The sequence below is a fragment of the Phasianus colchicus genome, chromosome 2 (assembly GCF_987193195.1).
Source record: "Phasianus colchicus chromosome 2, bPhaCol1.hap1.1, whole genome shotgun sequence".
In the NCBI taxonomy this organism is placed as follows: domain Eukaryota; kingdom Metazoa; phylum Chordata; class Aves; order Galliformes; family Phasianidae; genus Phasianus; species Phasianus colchicus.
This window is the reverse complement of record NC_143437.1, coordinates 51,843,160-51,862,979: the sequence shown is the minus strand read 5'-3', so window position 1 is coordinate 51,862,979 and position 19,820 is coordinate 51,843,160. Positions and strand designations below refer to the sequence as shown.

Sequence of the window (19,820 nt, the reverse complement as noted above, 5' to 3'; positions counted from 1 at the left end):
TTCTACAGTCCTGAACACAGCTTTACGAGACCTCTAGACCCTTACATACCTCACCATGAACCAGGGAGGTAAGAAATGAGGTTGACCTATCCACTGCCCTCAAAATATCTGTATTTCTACATCAGCAGATATTTGATCTGATACGCTACTTCAGGGTTTAACATACCATGCAAGTCATCCATCACCAAAACCTGAATCTTGATTGCACATTTTGAACCTAACATTTTTAAAGTGAAACAATCTCCCTAAAATGAGACCACGGGAGGAAGCCAAGGATGCTTGTTTGGTACCTTTGGAGCCATTCCTTTCCACCTTTTTCCTAAATCGGCAGTCTCTACCTCTGACAGTGAAACTACTGCATCTCTTTCACAGTAAGGTCTACCAGCAACACCACAATAAGCACAAGCTTCCCAGACATCTTGATACATCATACTACAACCATTACAATGATTCCTTTTTTCTGGCATTAAAAATAAGAAAAAAAGTTGCAGCTGGCAAATGTTTCGATTGTAAAAAAAAATTAAATATAACATACTAAAAACTGCATACAAACTCCATATGAGAACTGTCAGTTCTTCATTGGTCTCAATTCTTTTCTAGCCAAGGGATTCATTCAAGGACACACTGGAATGTTTTATACCTTCCATCATCCACCTTTCAAACTGGAAATTTTTATACTGGGCTGGTACTGACAATCTTGCAGACACCAGGAGTTCTCCACTGTATTGAATAAGATTATCTTCAGGCTTTTCATGCTGAAGAATGAGACATACAGAAATCAGAATTACATTCTATTCCACATCATTCTCACAGCTCATTTATATACGTAGCAGGTCTTACTTGAGGGCTGGATTGACAGCATTCTTGCCTCAGTGACCTCAGAAGGACGATCTCTTTCATAGCTTTCTATCATTACATCCACTTCTTAAGACAAAACTAAGCACAAATTAACAATCACCTTGGACTGGAGCTGGTACCAGCTGAATGACTCCATTGAGCTATCTTCAAAACTCCACGCTGCTAATGGAATCACCACTTCTCCCAAAAACACCCTGTACTTGAGTGCTCCTGCATGCCACACAGAGATCTGAAGCTGCCGACTTCCCAGCTGGGAGCGCTCAATCTTGTACTGGAAAGATAAACAGCATTTACAAGCAGTGCACAGGATGAATGTTCACAAGATGCTAACAGGCAGCTCAACTAAAGCATGGCTGAAGGCACCTGGATGCAGACAGAACTATGCTGTCTGAATGTGCTTTGCAATTTACCTGTTACCTCACTCCTTAAACGCTAAATGCCCCATGCAAATGCAAAACTACATTCCAAAAATACCTTGGCCTGCACTGCTAATTATTAATCTACATCTTTATAGTTTGTTTTATTTAAATCTTTTTTTTTTTTTTTTCTATTTTACACTCCCAGTACAATTTAACTGCTACAGTTGGAGGTCAGTTCAAGATTAAGACACCTAACAAAGGTCTAAAACTTCCATTCTGGTCAGCGGAGACATAGTGCAGTCAGTATGAGCAAGGAAGTTCAGGAGACCTGTCATCAAAGCCTTGATCTACTCCCTAAGCGTAGTTAGAGCCCTTCGAGGTGTTGTTAGGTATCTAAGATACCCACAATGGATTGGTAAGCACGATACCACCTACAGGTGACCTGGAAGCCAAAGGCGATGGCATGGCTGCAGGCATTGCTACCAACACTGAGGTGCTGAATCATAAGCTGGCTGTAGGCTACGGGACAAACAGCCCTGAATCACTCCAGTGACTCCTGAGAGCACCTAATGCTCTTCACTAACACAGCCTAGGTGCAGGTGTCTGGATTTGCAGCCAGAGATACCACTGAGTTGGATCTCAGCTTTCAGGTGTAGTTTATCTGCACTGGCACTATATTCAATCAACCATTTCCACATGTTTAAATCAATTTAAGTTATTTCTAATTTAACTAACCTGAATGTTCACACAGCCAGCTTGGACACAACTCTCATTGCCTATCAGCTCTGCATTAATCAGGCATTGAAAAGGGACTATGAAGTAAGAACCAAATATTTCAATGATAGATGCTTTTTTCTCCCAGTTTAAGCCCTGATATTCAGACATACTGAAACTTTCATGTAGTTCAAGGAGAAATATTATAAACTTGTCCCTCCATTGATTTTGTTCCCTGCCTTTTACAACACGTTACTGAAGAACACATCATCTTATTTGCTGCTGCAGCTCACTGATGAACACAAAGAGATGGGTTTATAGCTATCTCTGCACAAAACTGAAGCAGGAAACAACCAAACTGATCTCAGCTCTGTCTGCTGACAGTACTTGGCTTCAGCTTCACATCCTATTAAGTGCCTGTGAAGTGAGAATAATGGCTTCTATGTTCTACACAATGTTGTTACAAGGTTGCTAAAGTAATAGTGGAAGGCACTAATGAATTCAAATCATACCTACTGTTCTCTGATGGGATTACTAATGTTTGAAATGAGACAGTCCAGAGAGACAGTCTGGTAACAGCTGCACAGGGAAGAGGGAGCAGACAACATTTTAGCAAAGTGGAATTCAGTCAGCATTCAGCTAACTGCAAGGACACTGCATAAGAGGGTATTAATTGAAAGGGATAGCAGCATAAAATTAACTCTGCTCTGCAATCCACTCAGTTCCTGAACACACCAAATAAGCGTGTAGAAGACACTATAGAAGACACTTTGCTTTTGCCATAAGGTATCTCAGAGCAACACATTCGTCCAGTGTTTTCACGCACAAAAGCAGATTTAACTGAGAGTTCGCCAGTTATTCATGTAATTCCAAAACCATTTGCAGATAGAAACCCATCATTTATTAATGGCTGCTGTCACCAACTTCTAGAATTGGCCCACCAAGACATTTCTGAACTCACAGGACTGTACGTCATAGGAGGAGACGTTACCATGGAAAAGCATGTTTAGCAGGACACAACTGCAAACAGTACCTTCAAAGTCTCATCAAAGTCTGGATCCACTGTGTTCTTTTTGACAGCTGTCTTCCGCTTACTCCGAGAAGATTTATCAGGAAGTAAATAAACCTTGACATACCTTGAGAATAGAGAGGTCATACAGAAAGTGACCAGAGGGTGATAAGTAGAAGAGCAACTAAAGTGTTTGAAATTACCTTAATGCTGACTCAATGAAAAACAGTTAAAAATGTCTTCTGGAAGCTGAGTTGAACCAATATCAAGCATCAACACCATTTACCCATGTTTAGGTCATCTAAAAAGTATGATTTAAGCATTATTCTCCATATTAAGGAATCCAATTGGTCATGTTTATGTGATAGCTTCAAAACTGATGAGTATTAGCAATAGAGAGTGATGGCTCACAATGTGGCAGGCAAATTTTGAAACAGGTGTTTTTGGTATGTATTTTAGATAACATGAGTTAAGCCAATTTTTAAATGACTTCTTAATTAATGAAGAGTTAAGATAAGAGTTTCATATAATCAGTGCAGAACTTACAAGTATTCCCTATTCTTTCCAAACCTATCTATAGTTAAAACTACTTTTTAAAATATACAGGTATAAGAACTTTTAGCTTCTTACTGCATCACCCCAGATCAATTTAATTAAGAAGTAGACAGTCAGACTTCAAACTGGTCAACCAGCTAAACAATTCAATAGGTTTTAAACACAACTTATGAGTTTGTTGGCTGTTTTTGTCTTTTTCTGTCGAGTGCACTGACTGTACTTTTTGTGTTGGCTTGGAAACCAATGTAAATATATGAATACATGAATATATACCATTAGAGAACATCATGTTCACTGCACAACTCTTCCCACATCACTTTTCAGGCTTCCTCCAACTGTTTGCCTTGCTCAATCACCAGGGGACTTGGAGAACTTTGACCCACTCCTGCAGCACTCTCACAGTCCTGCATTTTCAGCAAGGTTCTTTTCCTCACCAAGCTCATCTTTATGAACTTCCTCCACAAGATATGCAAAGCCACATTCCTTCTGAGTGAAGGTGACTGCAATCATGTGACAGCAGGGACAAGAATATGTAGTTAGGTATCCTGCTTGATGATTTTCCACAAATGATTACTGCACGGTCAGAGATCATTTAGTAACAAACAAACAAATCACCAAGGCTTAACCATCCAACCAGTCATTTTATCCACGGAAGCAAGCACACTACTTCTTGTGGCAGTACATAATTATTAAAACTTGAAGGTGCTCAAGAAGTGTTGCAGTATCTGAAATTCCATTCTTATTGATGAGGAAGGTGGAAGCATAGAAGCAGTGTGTGTGGAGTCCATGTGTCAGGCAGTAACCCACACTGAGTCAGTAGATAAATTAGTAACATGACTCAGCTTTCAATTTTCCATCTTGTATTTTAGCCATGTGCGTATTAATTTTGCAGGCACAACTTAGTAGTTAGAATCTAAACTGCCACTCTTAAGATCCAAAGGTGCTCATCAGCAACACAGATTACCAACTGGCTGCTCACAGGCAGGGAAGGAGACAATTAATAGCAGAAATCTGTGAGAACAAGTAGTGCTAATATGAAACGTGCGCTTTCCAGTGAAGAGAGGTAAAAAGTGCAGATATGTACTGGATGTTCTGAAAGTCTTAATACAGCATGCCATCATATATGAATCCAATTACAGCATATGTAAGTACCTTTGAAACAATAAACAAAATATTCTGTTTTTTTCTCCTTCTCTATAAAATACTTACGGATTACATTTTTTCTTCCTCTCCTCTCCATAAGCCAGATTCTTGCATCCTCTGATGCAAATTTCTAAGATGCAAGCCTTGAAGATGTATCTTATGGCAAACTCTATTTCTCCTGTGACGCTCACTTTGCCAAAGTTGCCAGATTCAGTGCAAGTGCTGTTAAGGCTATACAAACTCCCCTAGAAAAAGACAAATGTTTCAGAAAAGTAGCTTCAGATCTAGAAGAACAAGAGACTTATTTCCCTCAAACGTCAGAACTACCTTGACTACATTGCTATTGCTACACAGCTATGAGAAATCGTGAAGATCTCAGGTAACGAGTATAAAAATCATTCCGTTGCTTCCATAGGAGCCCTGAAAATTGTAACTAATCCCAATTCTACTGTTCTATTAAACTCACTACTGTTCTACTCATTATTTTAATTCCATTAACTCACAGTTAAGAAAGTACTTTCTTAGATCATTTCTAGATCTAGAAATCGTCTCCCAATAAAAGTGCTATGTGGTTTCCCATCATAAAATGGGCTAAGTACCTGAAAGGAAGAGAGTTCTGTCCACAAGTGACAGTTACAGAAAAATCCCAAAATTTACAAACACACAAATTACAGAACTAGACTGCTATTGATGCTTACAGCATCAATACAATAGAACCTGAGACACTAGGTTCATTTGGATATTAAAGAAACAAAAGCATCAATGCACAAGCAGTAAACACTCTAGAAGATCACCCAGTTCCAGATAAAAATGACAGACTGCAGTAGATTGCTCAGGAAATATTAATATACAAAGACATCCAGCTGTCATGGGTTAGCGCATTAGGGAGGTGTTTTCTGGCTCACCTCAGCCACTTTGTTCTTCTTTCACCTACATGCACCTACAGGGCAAAGGTTTGGATGCTCTCCATCCAGGTAGATATAAACAGTATTTGTTTCTAGCATTTACAGAAGCCATGACACTGAAATGAACAGGAAGACTACAGCCTTTTTCTGTGGCCCAGCACAGACACGTAACTCACTAGTGCTACTCAGGCTTCACTGTAACAAACTGTCAGCTGGGTCAGAATAATTTGGTCTCCATTCATCTACAATGGTGCTCTTCCAAATACGTTCTAGCATCTTTTTACACATCATATATATGTCGTGAGGACAAGCTTGTCGTTGGGATTAATCTCATGGTAACATCGTCCTAGATTGCTAAAATATCTGCATTAGAACACTCCTCCCTCTGAAAAACAACACCAACCCACACAGGGTCGGTTAACCAAGGAGTTCTGCATTGCACAACCCAGCAGCTAAGACTGCAGAGCAGCGTCTATAAGATCAGATCTTTCTTCTGTGCAGACACTCCTGCCAAAATGTTCTCGTCAATGCTGCAGATGTGCTAACTGGTCATTTTAATATGCATGGCAACAGCTTACTTAAAGAAGCTATCAACTCAATCTCATAAGCTCAAACCTGATGGAACAAGGATCAGAGTGCTTATTAAGGAAGTCACAAGTGTTAGGGCTGTTGTGACCTGATGCAAGTTGCACATAATCTTGCTCTCACCACAAGATGTATATCAGTGCAACCTCCCTTGCAGCTTTGTTCAGTTCTGCTCTTTTATATCCTGACATAGAATAGTTTTATTCTTCTGACCAAAATGTTTATTTTCCACAAAAATCTTTCACTAAAAAAAAAGAAAAACTATGTGCATTTCTATCTCATGTATCTTATTAGTTCTACATATGTGACTCAAAATTTATTCCACAGGTCCTCATATTCTTAAAACCTTGATAGCTATTCTGATTAATGATATTTGGATTGAACACCATTACATTAATCTCCCACCTGATCAGAAATCATGTTTTATATATATTCAATCAGTGTAGATATCACTCATGTTTTGCTTTGTAAACAAGGACTTAGCAATGAGTTATGTACTGCACTCCTGCTGGCATGACTGGAAATAATATCATACTATATTTTGGAAGACATATTTTCATGGAGCAGTCATCAACAACAAACATTTACCCATAAGAGGAATTTTACTATTAAAATTGGGTTGTGGTTATCTATAGCCTAGTTCCAACAGCTGCCAGCAGAATCACAAGTGTCCCCCAGAAGCATTGTTCATTTGTCAGTGCAACACCTCAGCCTCCACAGCTCAGTAAACAGGAAGAGAGAGTCAAAATCCTTGTTTTTTTTATCCCCTGTAAGTGAGCGGGCTGGTTTAATTTTGATTCCTCAAAAGCCATTTTAGTTCTCTTCTTTACAAGATCAGTCACGGATTCTTTGGACACTTCACCCTGATTAACCTTATTACTAATACATAGAGATCAGCTGCCAAGGTTAATCACAGAGACTTTAAATGATGTACTGAATTCATTTACAACTAGCTTCCTTCTCTGTAATTTTCAGTATTCAAAATGCCACCCATCAGAGGAAGTTTCAGTAACATCCTCTAAGCCTATCAGCTGTTCCCCTGACTTCCTTAACTGCCAGCTTTCTCTTCATTCACCAATGTTCTGACATTTGAATTTCCACTGGCATTTGCATTACCACATCTCTTGCAAAATAACAAAAGCCTTTTGTTAAATGAAGTAATAAGAAAAAGTAGCTAGCTACTAGTCTAGAAAGAATCATGCTCAGGATCTCAACACTAACACAAAACAGAATGAATGTTAGCTGAATTTGCAAAACTCAGAGGAACTTGATATATTCGTTATTCACTATTAATGGCTATATCCATCTACCAATTACCTGTCATTAATTTTATTGGGCTTGTGCTGTGAGTAGTTCAGGGTTTCTACAACGAGCTTGGCAAAAGCATTTTATCAGAAAGAAACTCAAGTAAAATTCTTACATTCTGTAACATAAATCAATATCTTAGCTTTTACATTGATCCCCATTTGGTAGCTGTTCTGTTGTGCTTCACACTTAAACTTACATGTTTCCTGCCATCACAGAAAACGGCATCACTTGTGGGACTGGTTGTTATGTCTTCCCCTTGCTTGCAATTCCTTTTGGTAAGAATTTCATTATCATTTTGAGCCCCATAGAAGAGATCTTGAAGACTGGGTGTACTTTTCTTCTGTAAGAGATTCAACAACTTATTTTGCGTTTTTCTTGTGATTTTTTTGTTTGTTTGTTTTTTTTTTAATAAAGAGAAAGTCATCAGTTCCTTCAGAATGGTATCACACAAAAATTAAGTAAATATCTACAACTCACACTGATCAATGTCACACAGATGGCGCACTTCCAAGATAAATGTAGCAACTTCATTTAAATGTTGACTTACAACATGCCCATTTCAGCTAGCAGTACATTCATTACATCCAGAACAAAATCAACACACCACCAGCTAAGCTGTGGTTCACCACCACAGCAATTGCTAATGACAGTCTGCAAATAACATACCAGAAGTAGTAATATATCAATAATAGGCCTTACTAGTCTTTAACAAAACAGTAATTTTGGAAGAAAAAAAAATCTTGCCTCCAGGAAAACGAAAATAGTATTTTGTAAAATCATGACACATGCCCACGTCTATTTATGCAAGAATGAATGTAGGTTGAAAGAAACCTGAAAATAGAAGCAGACTGACAAGTTCTTATTTAGCTTTGATTACAGAAAAAAAAAATCTGAGATTTCTTGACTTTAAGACCATTCAATTTCTCACTCTTTCCACAAAAACCCTGGTAATTGGTAGAAAATAAAGAAATGTAGTAGCAGAACACCTTGAGATTTACTTTCAGCCACCCCTGTTACAAATAATGATAGACTTTATAGAATGAGGGGCAGGAAGACTGGCATATATGGCTCACTGTGACACAGCATTACCCCTGAACAATAAAACCTATGAAAAGGGAATTAATGGTTCAAATGAGAGCGAGCTGAGAAATTTTAGAGTTAGAATCTAAGAATACAACTGTATGACAAGGATTATCCAAAAGGCTAGAAAGATGATAGTGTGACTGGATCAACAAAAGGATAAGGATTTATCTGTATGAAAAAAAGATTGTTTTTAACAGACCTAGAAAACTCTCCTGCACCACCAGCACTAAAGGATGAGAACAGCCAGAAACAGTTAACGCATTGAGACTACTTCTGAAAAGACAGGATGTAGAAAATCCAAAGCAGCATGCTGTTATTATAACACACAAAAATTGTTATGTGTAATAACTGCTATACCTTACAAACGAATGTAAGAATTCATTAAGTTTCCTTGCAAGATGGAAAAAGACAGAAAACGTATCCAAGATATAGACTCAAAAAGAAAACCTGAAAACACAGTATTTCTCAGCAGTGAGATTTTTGCCTGGTTTTTAAACAAATCTGAAACACCAGTTTCACACCCTAACCATGCTACTTCATGCTGTATTTTAGCTTCTGCTTGAATCGGAAAGACTTCTTTGTTAAGTGGAAAATAAGTGACTGACAATGCAAAATAAATACAAGTGCTTAAGCTTAGCATCAGATCATAAGCAAGACTCACATCCAGCCCTAACTCTGCAGCAGCACACATCTACTGTCACAGGAGCAGTAACCCATAGGTACAAACACACCACAAACAGCTTCTCAAGCCTGCACATTTCTGTTTGTTCTCCCACTGAGTTAAGTATAATAGAACTTAATTCCCTAGATTCGTCTGATGAACTTAAAGAACTGATAGTGGGAGGCCATAGAAAAATGCTATTCAACTTCCTAAATTCAGTCTTTAGGCTTGCTGCAGTGGTTGAGATTGTGTTATTTTTTTTCTTCTATTATTGAATTTAATCTCTTTCAACATTAAACTAAATGAATCAAGCTGGGAGCATACCATAAATATGGAAACGTTACATGAGAAACAGATCTTGCTCTTGAGACTAAAGTGGTGCTCCAGTCTTATACCACACGTAATCAAAAGGGCAGCTACATCTATTAATTTCCTGGTTATTCCTAGAAGAAATGTGCACACTCTACGGGGGGGGGGGGAAATCAATTAATTCTCTGAAAAATGAAAGTACTTTCTGGCATGTTAATAAAGGTAAATGCCAGATTCTGCACCTGGGATGAGGCAACCCTGGGCAGGAAACAGAGAATTTCTGCACAGTCTAACAGTCCCATAGAGCAGATGTCAATTAGTCCCAACACAGACTGTGAGCACCCAAGAGAAAAGCGACCCATCCTCCCCTCGTGTGATGGTCTTTGTAAAATCCCAGTAAACATTTCAGATCTGGGCTGAGACCAAGTGTGGAGACTCAGTCAAAAAAACATGTGAGGAATCAGACTTCTGGCCACAGTTAGTGAACATCAGCTAAAGCCCTGCTCATAAATAAAAGTAAATTCCCAGCATGCAAGTTACTATTCTTGAATTCTACTCCTGAAACAGCTCTTGCAGCTAGAGTTTGTGTATAACAATTTGGATACCCTGCATGTAATGTTGATGGCAGTGTCAGACTGGCTCCTCCTTTGCTTCCTCCTTTCCACATTATGTCCATAATCTGTCGTTAGCAGACTTCTGTCAGCCATATCATTCTGGGACTTTGAGATTTCTGAAATGAATACAAAAAGAAGTCACTAGAACAAACACTGCTAGCAATCTTCTAGATTTAAAGACAAAGAACATAACTTTCAAACTTTTATCCAAGAGTTTTGCTACAGAACTCCTAATGAGAAACAAATGGGATGGCATGTACTCATGTTGTCTAATTACAATTTGTTTGTCTGAATCTTTCCTGCTACTTTAACCAGAAATTACAGTCTTTGCTTGCTTTCATTACAGCTGCTGCAAGAAATTGTTTCATGCTATCAAATACAGTTTTCTAACAGAAATAGCTACTACAGTTCCTATATACCATTTGATTTGTAGTATTTATGTTGGTTCAGGATAAAAGTAAAATCATTATAACAACACATAGTGAACATGATAATGGAAGTTAGAAAGCAGAGGCACTGAAAAATATTTAGAAATTAATTCAAAACATGAACAAGAGAGATTACGTACTCTGATCCCAAATCACATACACTTCTCAAGATGAGAAGTAGCCCTTGTTGACTTCAATAACACTACTTATATGTGGATGTAAGCTTATCCTTATAAGTGCTAATTCAACTACATCTAGCCCATTGTCAAATAAATCTATGGGACAATTGGATGTTTAGTGCATCACTATTTTTTTCTTATTCCTCAGGGTATAGTCAGCACTTCATTCACAGGGAAGGGCAGCAGTCATTAGCAATTTCTGGAGATTAAAATCGGCAGGCATAGCAGCAGACACTTTGTCATAAATCCTAGCTAGTTTCTCATGAAGAATTAATAACTTTGAAGTGGTGCATGAAACAGCTCACGTCTACTCCATCCTCAAGAAATAAATGTTCCTCCCATAACACAAATCTCTGTGGAGGAAGCTCAGACAGCAAACAGTATGTCAATACTGTACTCAAAAATAGCAGCACTCTTAAGTGTGATTTTTAAAGCCACTTTGGATTACTTCTGTTCTTAGCAGCAATTAGTTGTCAGATATTTATTGCACCCCATGCACCATTAAGGGATCATGTGCCATATTTATAAATAAGCTCAATGAAATCATCTCCAACTGTAAGTGAAATCAGGTTTTTAGATACACAGTGGGAACATGGGAACAGAGACCATAAAAGAGACTGGAGTGAGAGATCCAAGAGGAAATACAATCTAAGTAGTTGAACAAAACTTTCCTCACACTCTCTTAAAATGAACATGTTAAGAAACAGGTTATAATGGGGAAAAAAAAAATGCATCTTTATTTTTCAGGTCTGTTTCTCCTTTGGCACTTCTACCCAAACAGTTAGTGTCATGAGAACATTGTTCCAAGAGCAGTTTTGCACTGCAAGTAAAACCATAACCAGCATCGACCATTAGATTATAATCTTCTGCTGCTGCTAAACCATGCCAGAACAGGGAGGTAACGTCATCATGAGCAGACTGTACAACAGAGGCATTGAGCTGCACATGCTAATCCTTTGTTCATATTGCTCTCAGACATACACAAACATTGGTTCCAGTGATAGAATCAGAGGCAGATTCAGAACTAGGTTCTCCAGGTTTATTTACTGCAATACACAAGAGCTAGGTGTATAAAAAGCTCTGCAATCCAAGACATTTCTATCTAAGTAAGATAGAGAGCACTAATTTTAGACACTAGTAACTGAGAGCATTTATGAGCACAGTACCAGGTTTTATCGAGAGGCCACACTGTCTGAAAAAGCTAGCTTCTCCAGCCAAGAGCTCAAGTCCTTCCCTCTATTAGAGTTTCTGTATGTTTTAATTGTTGACTTTTTTAATTCTTGACTTCAGTGACTGTAACATCCTGTTATTTTCTCACAAATTAAAAGGATCTTATCCTAACTGAAGATGATATCAATTGAGTGGGGTTTCAGATACAGCTGAGCTGACCTAACAACTTGCTGCCACCCCCCCCCCACACACACACACTCTGAAATTGCCACTCTTCCCTTCCTGACTCCTGGCCACATGGGTCCAGCACCCTCTGTTGCATAGGCTCCAACTTATAAACCCTAACTTCAGCCAATTTAACTCAGCAAACCAGCAGAGAAGTACCCATTTGTTTTGTCTAGGTTAGTGGTCTGCTCTTTTAATTGGCTTCCAGAGAGGTCCAGAAACTGGTTTATTCAGGTTAAGCAATGGCAGCACGAGGTCAGACACACAGCAGATGAAAGATGTGGGGGAGCAGGACCTTCCTTTTAGTAGAAGTGAACTATTAAAATAACTTGCTGTGGTCCTGATAAGGTTTTGGACTGCAGCACAGTAACTATGGAATACAAACAGGCTGTAAACTAACAGAAGGCAGGATACATTTATCCACATTCTACTTGGTGCTGCCTTAGCCACAGGCTTCCAGAGACAAAGCATCTTATTGTATCCTGCACCAAACTTTTGTTCAGAGAAAGATACTGTATCTCTGCATAGCTTTAGTATGTGTTCACATAGATACAACATTAAATTTGTGTAGTTACAGAAAACAGAACAGGCCTTTTTGACACATGAAGAGGAAATGGAACACAGCGGCTAGGATAAGAGTTAGGAGGAAAGGTAGAAAGATACTAAAGCCAAATTTATTGAGATCTAATCTCATATTTGAGTTGTCAAAAATGAAGTTAGGGGAAAATACTAAGGTCAATTCAAACTCATGCAAATCTGCAAGCTCCTGTAATCTCCACAAAACTCAGAGGTATTTTTCCTCTGGTCATTGATGCCTTTAATATATTTATCACAAAGACAGGCTGTCCCCATTGCATAGACATACATATACTGTCTGCAACCTAATGTATGCTGCTTGCTGTTCTTATATAGAATTAAAGGTACTCCATTTGAACATCCAGTAAACTTAAAAATAACTTTATGCAGTCTTCTTGCATCTTTATAAGAAACTCATTCTTGACTGGTAACATAGCTTACTGCTTTATTTTTCTGATTGGCTCAGTCTTGGCAATAGGCAAGTAGTCAATATCCTTTGTTTATAACTGACTTACGGCCAACAATTTAGACAAAAAATATTGAAATGCTCAGTTTCATCCTAGAGTACAAAGCAGTGAAAGCTACTTACTCTTTATGTGTGTTGTGAGAGACAAAAACAAGTTTTCCACGGATTTATTAAAACTTTTAGATTGTCCAAGTTCCTGCAAATGGAAAAGTTCAACTGTAAGAAAGAAAGTACAAAGTATTTGCTGTTATACAGTTTCCTCCTCCTGCTATGTACTGCTGAGAAGAGCCCAGCTTTGTTACCTTGCTAACCCCCAGCCAGCAGGTGATAAATAGATCACTACAGGATCCACTAAAGCCAACTCCGCCCCAGGCTGAACAAGTTCTGGTCCAGCAGCTTTTCTCTACAGGACAAGTGCTTGAGCTTGAGCTTTCTTGGTGCCTCCCTGCTAAACACGTTCCCAGTTGATCAACATCTTTTCTTCAGTGAAGTACCCAAAACTCAGATACAGTACTCCAGATGCAAACATGAAGTAGAGGAGGTTAATCACTTCCCTCAAAAGCTGGAATTGAAATGAAAACATCTCTCATGATAGACTCGAACCTTTCTTCTACTACCAATGCAGCACGAGGGAAAAAAAAGCAACATAAGAGAACATTTACATGGCAGTATGATGTTACTGCATTTCTTTAGCTATTGGCTATTACATGTGAATGGAAGCATGAGAGGTGCGTGAATACCTATGTATATTTTGCACATGTGTATATTTACCTTTGCGTTACTTTCTGCTGTGGATTCAGTGTAAGGAGGTGGAGTTGGAGGTACAACAGAAATTTTACTAGAAAGTTAAGAGACAAAAAACAGTGCAAAAATTAATATCTCATGTTAATACATTGAAAAATAAGCTAAATACATTCTCAGTATCTTTATTATCTGCCTTTCCTGTAAAATCTGAAGATCTAGGTCCCTCTGCATGACAGGCTTTTTGCTTGTGTTTATAAGAATTATTACAAAGAAAGACTGAATTAAGTCTGCCTTTCTTTCTCCTCAATCTTGGACTGCTCTAGGCAGAGTTGTCAACTTAATACAGTAGGAAATATATAATTCAGGATAGATTTTCTAGACTTCTTTTTGGCTGGCAGCACTGCTATCTGAGTCCCAAGCACTGAAATACAATTCCTGTGCTACATGCCCCATTTTTCTTTCACATATGTTTTCAGAAAGCAGTTATCTTTATTTACAATACTATAAGGATCCTTCCTTGCCTGTGTCCAGGGTTGTTTGAGACCTTTTACAGCATTCCAGCCATTTCATCTGTTGTAAAGATCCCTGGTCTGTAAATACATAAATACAGAAATCTGACTCCAGACTGTTCTCACAGCACAATCACAGACCTGAAGGGCAGCCAGCAAACTTCCTTTTGTTCACATATGCTGTATCTAGGCAAAGGCAAGTCCTTATGCAGCCCTGGTTAGAACCATAGATAGCTATCTATAAGTTTTTGTCTCACGCATCTATGCTTTGCCAGATAGTTCTCAAAATTGATGTAATCTCTTCATATCTTGCTTAAAAATAATAACAATAAAAAAAGAATAGGGTTTATTTTCTACAATACCATTTAAAATAGATTGTTATTCCATTATATATTACTAATGATAATTTGAGCACACTTATGCTTAAGCCTCAAACCACCAGTGGATTATTTAGTATAAAGCAGAAGGGATGCACTCTCCTGAATATAGAGCTTCTTGTCTCACATTCATTCTAAAGCTATCAAAGCAGCAAAATCTGCCATTGAGCAAATATAAACATCATTGCTTTTATACCTAAAAGATGAGAGGCAAAAAATTACTAAAAGTGGGTAAATCTGAACAAGAAGCAAAATTGGTACACAAAAGATATAAGTAAATCTAACAAAAATCCTGCACATTCCTTCATTTCCAATCAATAAAAACTATTACTCTTAAAACAGTACTCTTTTTCTGAACTTGAGACCCTTCCTATGGGTTGCCAGGATATAAGAGTGCATTTTTTTCCCTATATTTTTATCATTTGTACTCCAAAGATACCCAAATCTGTTCTTTGTAATAAAAAAAACACTAGTGATATCATGTGTTATAAATCAGCTTTATTTCCTATGCAAAGTCTTAGTGACCTCAGAACATTTCTTCTTTTGAGTATTACCTCAGTTTCTGATAAGATTTCAAGAGCTTTGCACCAGCTGTTTCATGCCTGCCTGTGAAGGAGAAAAAAGTCACTTAGCAACATCTGCAATTATTAATACCTACATTGCACTTACTATAAGTCAGCTTATTTTCAGGAAATAGCCTGTATTTACAGGAGTTTGTGTACATGCAAATGTACACAATTAAATCAATCCCCATCTCATAAATCAACATACGTGCAAGGCAACACACAAATCTGTTCTATAACACAAATTTTATTGCAATTTCATCTTCTCCTTTTTCAGCATTCAGAGATGCTCTTTGCAAACCCTGAGGACAATCACATAAGGATGTCAATGGACATTTTCAAGTTGCCAAGTGCCCTCGGCCTCCTGAGGAGGTTGGTGGTGCGTGAAAACATAACTAAACCATAGCATTCAAACATTAGGTAAAACTTGAAGGTATATCGCAAGAGTAGGCACATGGTAATTTCTTCCATCTTATAATTCCTTTCACCCTTCCTATTACAGAACTGTAATGACAAAACCCTTTTCCCCTCACGGGAAAATAGCAACCATGTCACATTCCTCAGATAAGCAGCCCCATGATGTTAAGAACAGTAAGGAGCAAGAGCTCCACCAGGCACAGCGAAAGCTCATAGAAATGCAGTTTGCTCCTGAGCAATCATAAGCAGAAAGAATGGCTAAACGCGTGCAATGAACACCACTGGAGTGGTTTTAATCACTAATCATTCCTAATAATAGCAATGCAGAACAGTATCATGTGACCCATGCTTTGCTGAAAACATAATTAATTACATTCCTTACAGGTAAGTAACACATTCTTGTGGTGGTAGGAACAATAACCAACTTACTGATGTTACAAATCTCAATCAGAACTCCAGATTTAATGCTCTATTATTAGTAAGTAGTATCTGGATTTATTGTAACATTAAATGATTCCTTTAACTGACTGGTCAGTAAAGGCAATCTATCACTTTCACATGAAAGCATGATTTTTAGGTAGAAGTTATACAAAATTAATAGAAAGCAGTTCAGATACAACTTTTTTTTTTAAAAAAATATTATTCTGCAACCTGAGAAATTCACTGCAAGAAATTCAGTTGATAATGCTTCACTCGTGTTTAACCATCCAACCAAAAGGGGGCACTGTCTCTCAAGGCTTGAAGGATACATAACTAAGCTGCTGTTGGAAAGTTTTCCATTTGTTAATTCGTTTAACTACAGCAGCTGGTCTAATCAAAGGAAGCAAACAAAACTACCTCGTGAACGTCCTTAGAATTTTGTAACTTCGACAACATTATTGTCAGGCTAACTAAACAAAATGCTTCAAAGCGCCCACAAAGCTCTGACAACACAAGGTGAGGACATCCAGTATCTTGCAAAATCAGATTTGTTTCTGAGGAAAAGATATGATTTCTCAACTGATTATTAAAATTACCAGCTACAGACTTTCTGAAAAGAATATGAGGGAAAATTATTAATAATGGACACAGAATACAACTGTGCTTTAAACAACTGCTCAACTAACACTGTAAAATCAGAAATTGTCTTAGCTAAAACGGAATCAATTTTTTGTTTGTTTTAATTGTCTCAGCAGACACCATAGATCAATTTCCTAGAACCACTATTTGGTGAATACTGCTCAAAATTTGCCTGATTATATTCTTCCATTTATCCATTTCTTTCAATTCAGGTCTAGCAACAGATATTCAAGCACTTTCCTTTTTACCAGCTACTCTTATCTAGATAGGGATAACCTAGATAAGATACAATACTGGAAAAGAAACTGTAATATGAAGGAACAGGCACAAAGGGAAATAGTCACCTATCTGAAGAGGAGCTTCAAGGAAAGATGAAGGAAATCCTTTCCACCTTACTAGTCACTGTGGGTGAAAAAAGAAGACCAACAGCCCCTTGGTTTGTGAATCACATTTGCCACAGGGCAATCCATCCACATCCTCTATAACTTCTTTTAATGCTTTGTATTTTTAATCACACTGAAAAGATTGAACAGAAGGCAATAGCACAGCTGGCTGAAAGTAAAGAAACAGCTGGTGTTTTTAGCCCTTTGTTGATTTATAGCCACATGTTTTTCATTATTTCAAAACTTACAAGGAATGATGGAATGGAACTTAGTGAAAATAATAAAAAAACTAACTTAGACAAACAATGGATGCAAGATCATTTCTTTCCTGCACACAGATTTTAACAGTTCCAGATTTATTTCATGTGTCGTTGTATTTCTTAGTAGCCTTAAGTGTACATCAATTCAAATTGGTACGGCCAATAATTTTCTTATTTTCATTACTCACACAAAATAAATTATACTTTCAAACATTTCCTGCTAGCTTGTGCTTATGCCTCATTTAGCATATAGACAAACAAGGCAAGATAATGCTTGAGAGATCTTCCACCAAATGTTTGAAGCAGTAAATACGGTGGTAGACTACGTTCTGTGTTTCACTTAGATAAGAACTACAAATTGCACAGCATGGCTTGTTCCAGTGATTACCTTCATCTGGATATCTCTTTGCTCGTTCCTCAAAGAACCATTCACCAGCCTTTACTTTCACATCTCTGAAAAACAAGAAAAAGACATTTGAATCAACATTTTCCAAGAAATGCATTTCTCTAACTGTTTAATAACTACTTAAACAATTCAACAGTCCTTCTTAATCCTAAGACTTTAGGACTGCTCACACCAACTGACTTTGTGGATTTGCAAACAAATGACTTCTCTCTTCTTTCTTATTCTCCTCATTTTTGCTACATAGAACAACTCACCAAAAGCAATCAGTTCTGCTCTAAAGCTGGGAATCCTAGTCCATTCCAGCTTATAAAAACTATTTGCAATATATCTCCAGGCACTTGTGCAGCCTTGCAAGATGAAAAGAATCAATGACAGGAAACGTTCCTGAACACAACTTGGGATAGTTACTAGGTACACACTGAATTCAGCAACTCTGAAGCAGGATAGAAAACAGTCTTTCTTCTCTTCTATAATAGAATGATGGATTTGTAGCCCATTTCTCTTCATTTTGAAGAGACTAATATCAGTGATGGTAGTGTGATTCGTAGGTATGCGGATCACAGTATTAGAAAGATAGTGATGAACGTATATAAGATTATGTCAGATTAAATAGCTGTCAAGAGCAGAATTTCAGCAGACTTGACTCCTGCATTTTGTAGTTTACAACTGAATTAGACAAAGTCCGCAATGTGAACCCATCCATTATTAAAAAGTTTTAAAAAAAAATGTTTAACTGAGAATCCTCTGGAGCCTTAAGGTACAAATTCTCATCTAAATGTCTTCCAAGATGTTAGGTCATACCATACATCTCAGCTCCATGTGGATTTTGGGATGCATATTATGAAGTTCCACTGAAAAAGTTTCCTCAGTGCAAGTATTGGTAAACTATATTTTCTACCCAGTAGTTAATTTTCCTTCTTCGAAATTAAGATCTGTTACCATCCCCTCTGCCAAACTTCCTTGAAAGTTTGCAGAGTTGGCAGCCAGTATACAGACAGTAAATGGATGTAGAGGCTTGCCTGTGTAGAAAAGCATGAATCGCTAAACACAAGAGCTATACTGACATCCATGAAGGTCAGGAAACAAAATCCCTGGACCAATCATTTTCCACACTGTACTGTACTCTCTAGGTACATGTAGAAGGAAGGTGGCACAGCACGGATTCAGCCCTCTTGACCCCAGTGCAAGCACTACCTCACTTGGCATTTTCAGTCACTTCTATGAGATACATCAATTTTGAAGCTGCAGAACTCTTCTATTACTTATTACTCTTGTGGTACACAAGATTTAAAGTTATGGCCACTCAGGATTTGAAAATCAGCACTTCCATTTCTTAGTTGTCGTTCTTCCTCTCACCAGAATAAGCAGAAGGTGCTGACTAGTACTTACAACACAGCTGCGTTCTCTAAGATTTGCAGCCTTGATACAAGGCTCACTGAAGGTAACTGAAGGAGACTGTTTGAATGAACTTTGCACCACGATTAAATAAGATCGAATGTAAATTCTGTACTTTTTTTTATTATAATGCAAAATTCACAGAAGAACCCCTCTGTATCAGCAAGACAAAAAAAATAAAATTTCCTCATAAAAAGTCAGAATATATTTTAATCCATTTAGACAATGCTTTCCCATTTTGACCATTAAATGTCTGGACAACCTTATGAAATAATTAAGGATGCACAGTACTATAACAAGGCACTTTGGTAACTAGCTGCTATCTAGAGGGGATTTCCACTGTAGCTACCAAAAAACTGGAAACTAATTTAAATAAAAAGAGAAAGTGGGGAAGGGGGGCAAATCTAGACAGGGATACATACAGTTAACTTTTTAAGCCTCTATTTTTAGCATTCATAGCATTAAGCACAGACAGTGAAACACATCAAAATTTAGCAACTGCTTTGTACTAAATACAGGAGGGGTTGATTTATCTTATGTGTAAATTGCAAAATAAACTG

At 37.7% G+C, this 19,820-nt stretch overlaps 1 protein-coding gene across 13 annotated transcripts in view; it reads right to left on the bottom strand.

The window, feature by feature from the left end:
- Positions 1–19,820, bottom strand: part of SYTL3 (synaptotagmin like 3) — a 32,725-nt gene that overhangs the window by 3,794 nt on the left and 9,111 nt on the right. For all 13 annotated transcript variants that reach the window (XM_090135682.1, XM_090135674.1, XM_090135681.1 and 10 more), the window contains 10 exons: positions 17,848–17,912; positions 15,332–15,383; positions 13,919–13,985; positions 13,271–13,343; positions 10,095–10,219; positions 7,633–7,776; positions 4,705–4,883; positions 2,965–3,067; positions 959–1,129; positions 641–755 (listed from right to left, as the gene is read on the bottom strand). In XM_090135682.1, coding sequence (XP_089991808.1) covers positions 641–755; positions 959–1,129; positions 2,965–3,067; positions 4,705–4,883; positions 7,633–7,776; positions 10,095–10,219; positions 13,271–13,343; positions 13,919–13,985; positions 15,332–15,383; positions 17,848–17,912 — 1,094 coding nt within the window. The remainder of the gene's footprint in view (positions 1–640; positions 756–958; positions 1,130–2,964; positions 3,068–4,704; positions 4,884–7,632; positions 7,777–10,094; positions 10,220–13,270; positions 13,344–13,918; positions 13,986–15,331; positions 15,384–17,847; positions 17,913–19,820) is intronic.